The following is an 8,240-nucleotide window of genomic DNA, read 5'->3' on the forward strand; positions in this document are numbered from 1 at the left end:
GTTACGTGTCCCCGAAGGGACACCCGTCCCACCCTCCCATGGGGACCCCTGGGCTCTGGTGACAGGAACATGGCGGTGGTGGCACCCCCAGTGTCCCCTCTGGACATGGCTGAGGCGACGTCAGCACTGGGGAACAGGGGAGCCCCTCCCGGCACCCCCAGTCCGGGAGATTCATGAGGCCAAGGGAAGTCGGCCGGGGGGTGGCAGGAGGACCCTGTCCCCGGGGTGGGGGACACGGGCTCTGCCTCTCACAGGGACACAGACACAGGGAGAGGGCACAGCTCTGATTTACTGTGGGGTCACCCGGGGTTGGGCACCCCCAGCACAACCCCCCCAGCACGGGGCCGGGGAACAACGACACCCGAATGGACACCTGGCAGGGGGACCCCCGGCATCGCCCTGGGGTGGGGGGCAGCAGAGAGCCAGGGCATGGGGGGACAGCACGAGGAGGGGGGGGAGCAGTCCCCTGTGGAACCCCCAGCCCCAAATCGGCAGCTGTGGGGTGAGCTGATGGGAAAGGGGGGGTTGGGTCACCACAGATGGTCTGGACCAGCATGGGGGATACCGTGGGCCTGGGAGGTCACCGGAGGATACTGGGGGGGGTGGGGTTGCTGTGGGGTTGGAAACCTCTGGGGGGTTTCTATGGGGCCAAACCGTGGCAGAGGGATAGAGCTGAGGGACACCGTGGGGTTGGACACCTGTGGGGTGATGCTGTGGGGCTGTGGGGCTGCAGAGGGATGCTGGGGGGCTGGGGGACCACAGGACAATGCCGTGGGGCTGGAGCACTGTGGGGCGATGCCGTGGGCCTGGGCTCAGTCCGAGTAGATGATGAAGCCAGAGAAGGTGCTGTATTTGTTGTTGTTGCCCCCGTGGGCCTTTCCCCCGTCCAGCTTGATGAAGACCTCGTCCCCCGCGTCCAGGTGCAGGATGACGCTGTTGCTGGCGTAGTCGTAGTTCTGGTCGGCGTCCTGCGCGATGGCGCTGGCCCGGACCTGCGCAGGGGACACCCGTGTCACCCTGGTTGGGCCCCGGGGGCTCAGGGGACAGCCTGGCCCTCAGATCCCTGGGGACATCCCCACTCCCCTGCGGGCAGGGGGACACCTGCCAGCGTGGGCAGTGCGGGGTGCCCTGGGTCCCCACCCCGCAGAAATGTCCTCTGGATGGAGGTGGCTTCTCCAAGTGTCACCCAGGGCCTCTCCGGGACCTGGGGAGCTCAGGTGTAGGACCAGGACTTGGAGGTGGGATCACAGCTCAGACGTGGGACGACAGCTCTGGGTTGGGGTGCAGGACCATGGTGAGGTTTGGGACCTCCCCTCTGGATTTGGGTGCAGGACTCAGACATGGGATCCTGAGTCTGGGTTCAGATGTGAGACCCTGACCCAGAGCCAGGATCCCAGCTCTGGTCTGGGATGCAGGACCAGGACACAGGACACAGGACCCATCTCCCAGCCCAGCCCCAATGCACCCAACACGTCCCCCCCCTTCTTCCCAGGAGCTCCCCGGGGACCAGGAGCATGGGGGGAGGGCTGAGCCCAAATCCCCCCAGCCCAAACCCGGCTCTGGGGGGGATGCTCACCCCGGGGCGGGGGGCAGGGCCGGGAGGTGCGTGGAAAAGCGGAGGTGTCGGAGCCGCCCCGGCTGGAGCTGCGGGATAATTTGGGGAATCAAATCAAGGCCGGCGCCTCACGGGGAGATGGCGCTGGGTGACAGGGACAAGCCGGCAGGTACAATCCCCAGCGAAAAGGCACAAGCGAGGCGGCGGGGAGAAGCTGCTCCTAATTACCGCTGAGGAGGATGGGCTCTTAATTGGCTCACGGTGGGTGGGGAGCCACCGCCGAGCTGCTGCCGGGCCCCAGAGCCGGCAGGGAAGGGGAGGAGGGGATCGTCCCCACGTATCCCTGTCCTTTACCCACCCTGACAGGGGTCCCAGGGCTCCTGTGCCCCTCGGGAGTGGCTCTGCAGCTGCCAGGAGCTCAGGCACCGCTCGCTCTGGCACCTCCCGACGGCCCAGCCGGTGGTCCTGCTGGGCTGCCTGTGCCCCATCACCCCCTGCCATCACCAACACCCCCCGAGCACCCCCCCGCTGCACACCCTGACACCGCATCGGGGTCCCCTCCCCGTGGGCGAATCTCAGGGGGTCCCAAGGCCCCGATCCCCAGGGGTTGTGCCGAGGAAGAGGAGGGGGGGAAGAAGCAGCGGGGAAGGAGCACCAGGAGAAGCTGTTTGGCGCCGGGCTCTGCCGCCACCGCCCCCCCCCCCCGCGGCCACTGCCACCCGGTGCCATCCGTCTTCCCTCGTTAAGGAGCCGCCTCGTCACCGCGCACCCGCCGGCCCTGGAGCTGACCGGGGAAGACAAATGGCAGCGCCAGGGCCGGCACCGCCGCACAGGGGAGGGGGGGAGGAACCATCTTGGACCACTGCACCCCCCCGATGGCCTCGGCCCCTCCCTGCCTCAGTTTCCCCGTGCCAGAGCAAGAGGTGAGAACAGTGTGTGAGGCGGATACAGCCATGATGAAGCCACTGTCACCTATCCCAGTGGCACCACTGGGGGCTGTCACCAACCCTGGGACCCCGCGGGATGGGGTTAGGGTGGCTGGCTGCACCCAAGGGGGTGGGGGGAGAGGGAACAGACGGGGATAGTGGGGTGCTCCCCTGTCCAGGCTGAGCCGCTCACAGTGACACTCGGTGCTTCGGGGCACCATGTGCCCCACGTGTCACCAGGACCCCCAGGCACAGCAGCGAGAGCCCCCCAGGACCCCCCAAAACAATGGCAGGCGCCCCTCCCCCCTGCAGGAGTCCCTTGAGGACTGTTCCCAGGCACACACACACACACCCCTCCCGAGTGGGGCCCCCCCAGCTCCGCTGTCACCCCCACCACGGGGACCCCAGAACCTCCCTGCTCTGACCCCCCTGCCTCTCCCTTCGTCCAGCATTCCACCTCCGCCCCGCTCAATACAAATAATAATTAATGCTAATTACCCGACAGGAGCCAGGCCCTCCCCGGGCTCTCATTAACTCCAGTCGCGATGCAGCGGTGATGGGCTGCACCCAACCCTGCAGCGCCCAGAGGTAGAGGGGGGGGCAGAAGGATCCCCCCGAAGCCACCATTCCCTCGGGCGATGCCGGGATCGCCGCTGATCCGCGGGGACCCCCCCGGGCCCCCCAGCCTTACCGGCGATGGGCTATTTTTGGTAACAAAGCATTAATTAACCCCATTTTTTAACGATTTGGGGCAGTTTAGGGGGGACCTTTTTGAACCTGGGCTGGCCCGCTCCCCGGTCTCCTGAGCTGCTCCCGCAGCCCCGAGAGCTGGGTGGTAATTAACCACTGGTTAACGAAGCTGCATGGCGAGCCCGACACAGCGCGGTTCCTCTCTCCGGAGCTGCTGGAAAATTATCCGGGTGCGAGATCCCCCGCGGAGCCAGGGGGGTCGGGGCTAGGAAGGGTGGGGAGGGGCCCCAAAAATGTTTTTTGGGGTCCCCAAAAATCTGTGTGGGGAAAGCAATGGGTGGGTGTTTTTGGGGGGGCTGCTCGGTCCGGAGTTAGGAGGAGGGTGCTTGGGGACAAGCGACACCGGGACACCCCCCCCCCCCCCCCCGATAAGGGGTGGTGGTAGAAAAAAAAACCATAAAAAACCAAACAAAAAACCCCAACCCATTAAACAAAAAAAAAACAAAAAACAAAAAACAAAAAACAAAAAACAAAAAAAAAAAAAAAAAAAAAAAAAAACCAACAAAAAAACCAACCAAACCAATAAAAGAAAATCTGAAGTGTTGGGATGGAAAATCCCAGTGAGCGGCTCCTGCCCCCGCGGCGCTGCCGGCTCAGGGGCTGCGGAGCTGAGGGGTGAAGCGCGGTGCCCCCGCACACCAACCCCTGCCCCCGGCCGAGTTTTGGGGTTGATAACTCAGTTGTGGGTTAATTCGAAGTCCTCGGGATGGGGACGCGGGGCTTGGTGCCGGGACAACGGGATGGAGAGCGGGATGAATCCCGGTTGTGGTGCCACCCCAGGGGACTGAGCTGAGGTGACAATCCGGGGGTCGTGGCTCGTGCCTGGAGTGGTGGCGGGGGAGGGGGGCACGGCGTGGGGAAGGGACACCCGAAAGCCGCCGGGATGGAAGGGCTGCGGCTTGGGATGGGGAGGATTTCCAGAGGGATGCTGAAGCTGGGGGGGGGTGAGGAGGACAGAGGTGCCCACCCCACAGTGTCCCCCCCAACGGTGTCCCCACGCAGCCCGGCCCAGGATGGGGACATCTCTCCTGACACAGCAGCAGAGCTGGGGATGCAGCGGCAGGGCAGGGGCTCTGTGTGTCCCCCAGGCCACCGCGGACACTGTCCCCTGCGGAGAGCCCTGTCCCCACCCCCCCGGGGGGTCCCAGTGGGGACAACGACACGGCCGGGGAGGGCAGGGCACCCCGGGGACACTGAGGAGACACCGCAAGGCTCCCCGAAGGGACAGGGGGGCCAAGGAGAGGACGGAGGGGACCCCAGGGGACACATCAGGGCAGCACGGCAATGGCTGCAGAGAATTTCCCCAGCGCTGGCCGGGGGACAGGACACGCGGTGGGGGCATCTCTGGGAACAGGAAAAGGAGGGGACACTCCAGGGATGCACCCCAAGCCTGTCACTGTCACCAGGAGAAGGATGGGGCTCCCTGCAGACCCACCCCGAGCCCATCATTGTCACCAGGAGAAGGATGGAGCATCCTGGGGGAACATCTCCGGAGCTGGGAGCAGGACAGAGCACCCCGGGGCTGCACCCAGAGCCCATCATGTCACTGGGAGCAGGACAGGGCACCTCGGGGTGCATCACCGTGACCAGGAGAAGGATGTGGCACCCTGGGGATACACCCAAAGCTCATAATCCCCACGAGGAGAGGTACAGAGAGTCCTGGGATACATCCCTAGGGATGGGAATAGGATGAAGCACCCAAGGGATGCACCCAGAGCCTACCATCGCCTCTGGGAAAAGGATGGAGCATCTTGGGGGTGCATTCCTGAGGCCAGGAGAAGGATGGAGCACCCCAGGGGGGCATCTGTGCAGCGGGGAGAAGGATGTGACATCCCAGGGATGCACCCAGAGCCCATCAGCACCACTGGGAGGAGGACGGAGCACCCTAGAGGAGGGCATCTCCAGGGCCAGGAGAAAGATGGAGCACCCTGGCGTGCATCTCGGGGTGTAGGAGACAGATGAAGCATCCCAGGAATGCACCCAGAGCTCAACAGCACCACCGGGAAAAGGATGGAGCATCCTGGGGATGCATCCCTGAGGCTGAGAAAAGGACGGGACAGCACCCAGAGCCCATCATCACCCCCAGGAAAAGGATGGAACACACGGAGGGAGCATCCAGAGCCCACCAACACCCTGGGAAAAGGATGGGGCACCCAGAGGGAGCACCCAGAGAGAGCACCCAGAGCCCTTCTGCGGTGCTTGGGGTCCCCACAGTGGGGCCGGTAGCTGGGATGGCCAGGTAGCCCGGGATGGCCAGGTAGCCCCGGGGATGGCCAGGTAGCCCTGGGGATGGCCAGCCCTTACCTGCCCGTTCTTGCAGAGATCGGCCCACATGCTGGTGCCGTCGCCGCCGCGCATGAGGACGTGGTAGGTGAAGAAGTAGGTGCCGGGGATGGCGCAGGTGAACTTGCCGGAGGCGGCGTCGTAGCTGTTGCCCAGGTTGGTGACCACGTCGTCGAACTTGAGGACCTCGTAGCCCTCGTGGGGGTTCTTGAGGCCGGCGTAGAAGGCGACGCGCGGTACCGTGCTGTAGGTGGCCGCGCTAACGGCACCCGTAGCCCCCGGTCCCGGTAATCCCGGGGGTCCCGGTCGTCCCGCTTCGCCCCGCGCCCCCGCCGGTCCCGGGGGTCCCGGTTCTCCCGGCGGTCCCGGCGGTCCCGGTTTCCCCGCTCGCCCCGGTTTGCCTTGGGGACCCTGCACCAGGGTGGAGGGCGGCGGGAGGGGGCCGCGGTCGGCCGATTGTGGCGGGGGGGCGGCGGCGGGGCCGTAGGGTTCGCAAACCATCCGACAGGTTCCCAGCATCTCGTATCGGCCGTCGGTACCGGCGGAGCTCACCAGCACCGGGATGAGCACCACCAGCCCCAGCACCATCACCACCCCCGCCGCCGCCGCCAGTAAAGTTTTGCGGCCCAGGCTGAGCCGCCGCCCGGCCGGGCCGCGCTGCCCCCCGGGGGTGGGAATGGTGCCGGTTGGGGGGGGACCGGGGCGGGGGGAACCGGGGCTGGCGGCGGCTCCGCTCCGCTGCGCTCCGCCGGCTCCGAGCGCCCCGCGCCCGGGCCACGCCCCCAGACACGCCCCTCGGCACAGACCACGCCCCCCAGTAACTGACACGCCCCCGGCTCCACCGCGAGCCACGCCCCCAAGTCACAGGACACGCCCATCCGGGATGCCACGCCCATATACCGGACCACGCCCCCAGCAGGGACACGCCCCCCCCGGCCGAGACCCCCGGGGTCTCCCCCAGCCCCGCCCTGTCCGGCCGGCACTGCCACCCGTGTCCCCGTGGGGCTGGGGACACCCCCGGCACTGCCACCCGTGTCCCCGTGGGGCTGGGGACACCCCCGGCACTGCCACCCGTGTCCCCATGGGGAGGGTCCAGGCAGCACCTCCAGGCCCTTCCCTCTCCCGTGCCTCAGTTTCCCCTCCCGCAGGGCGCAGGCTTGGGGACAGCCCAGGTGACACCAAGCACCCGCTGGCGTTAACCGCGGGGTGACAGGACCAGATGCTACCGCCGGTGGGACATCGAGGCCACCTCAGGGACAGCGGGGCCCCGCTTTGGGGTAGCAGCCCCAAAAAGGGCTCGTGACACGGGGCCGCGCGGCTGCGCCCGCTGTCGCCTGCCATCTGTGTCAGCCGCGTTGGGGACAGCGGGACGCGATGGCAAGTGACAGCCGCCGCCAGCACCGGGGGTGAGCGAGGGACGCGGGGCCGGGGGGGACGCAACGGGGGTAGGGGGGAGGGGACACGGCGGGGACAGGGGAGGGACACACGGTCATAGTGCCACCCACCCCAGTGCTGCGTGTCCCAGCGGTTTGGTGGCCTCGGGTTGTCACGCACCCTGTGGGGTCCAGGGGTTCGTTGTCCCCACGCAGAACCCCCCACGCTGGGCGTGTGTCCCCGTGTGGTGCCACACACGTGTCCCCACACCCAGGGGACAGCCCCCAGCACAGAAAAGAGGGGAGCAGGGGACACTTGGCAGCCCATCGATTGTCCCCGTGTGTCCCCCCGCCGAGGCTCTAATTTAATCAGCGTGGGAAAATCAATTAACTGGTGACAAAGCGACAAGTACTGCTGGGGAAGGGGGATTATTCCGGGGTGGGGGAGCTGCCACCCCTCCTGTCCCCCCACGCTGTCACCGTCCTGTCACCGGCTCCTTCCCTGGTCCTCTCCCCTGTCACTGTCCCCCCCTCATTATCTTTCTTCATTAACGAGCGCCTCAAAACCCACCCGGAGAGGTCTCCCCGGGGGGAACCCGTGGTGGCTCCAGTGGGGACACAGGGGACACCCCCCTGGGTGCATCAGGGTACATCCCCGGTCCTGGCCACTGCGTCCTGGCGGTGGTGCCACAGCCCAGGCCACCCCACTGCCTCAGTTTCCCCTCTCTGCCCATCGGACCCTTGTGACAGGGACAGGGACACCGTGCCCCACCCCGGGGTCGGTGCTGATGCTCAGAGCTGGAGATGAGGCGGAGGGGGGAGGGGGGCTGGGGACCACGGGCTGTCCCTGGTGGGGATGGGTCCTGTCGCCCAAACCCCCCCCCCCGTGTCCCCAAGGCGGGGCTTGGGAGGGGACCCAGGGCCGGGTCCTTGTGCCCCCCGGGGTGGGCAGAGCACCCAGGGGTGGGGGCAGCCTCGGCTGGAGATGGGGGCGGGAGGTGGTCAGGGGTCCCTCTGCTGCTGCCCAGACCGTGGTGGCAGCTGTCCAGGAGTCCCTCCGGGTGTCCGGGTGTCCGTGTCCAGGACCAGCCTGTCCTCTGGGGCCATCAGCCACCCCAGCCCTGTGTCACCTCCAGCCCTGAGAAGGGACAGCCCGAGCACGGGGTGGGGACAGGGATGGGCACAGGGAGGATTGGAGGAGGGAGAGGAGTGGGGGAGCAGGGGGAGACCCCCTCGGAGCATCCGGGGGTGGAGATGATTCCAGCAGGAGGGAACCCCCGGCTCCTGGTGCCCGGCTGGGGACAATCCGGGGGACATCCCCAGCCCCGGGGGTGGCTCTGAGCAGGGTGGGCT

At 67.0% G+C, this 8,240-nt stretch overlaps 1 protein-coding gene across 1 annotated transcript; it reads right to left on the reverse strand.

The window, feature by feature from the left end:
• Positions 1–271: 271 nt before the first annotated feature.
• Positions 272–6,207, reverse strand: C1QL1 (complement C1q like 1). The gene is made up of 2 exons (XM_071728309.1): positions 5,536–6,207; positions 272–992 (listed from the first exon to the last, which is right to left on the reverse strand). Exons 1-2 carry the CDS (start codon positions 6,100–6,102, stop codon positions 813–815), a joined length of 747 nt encoding a protein of 248 aa, XP_071584410.1. The 5' UTR covers positions 6,103–6,207; the 3' UTR covers positions 272–812.
• Positions 6,208–8,240: the final 2,033 nt, after the last annotated feature.

Source organism: Heliangelus exortis, chromosome 29, assembly GCF_036169615.1.
Source record: "Heliangelus exortis chromosome 29, bHelExo1.hap1, whole genome shotgun sequence".
Lineage (NCBI taxonomy): Eukaryota > Metazoa > Chordata > Aves > Apodiformes > Trochilidae > Heliangelus > Heliangelus exortis.

Excerpts from the sequence above, each read along its gene's own strand:
- C1QL1 (XM_071728309.1), bottom strand. The coding sequence starts at position 6,102 with ATGGTGCTGGGGCTGGTGGTGCTCATCCCGGTGCTGGTGAGCTCCGCC. Across the intron at positions 993-5,535 it reads ATCTCTGCAAGAACGGGCAG|GTCCGGGCCAGCGCCATCGC; the intron begins GTAAGGGCTGGC and ends TCCCCTGCGCAG.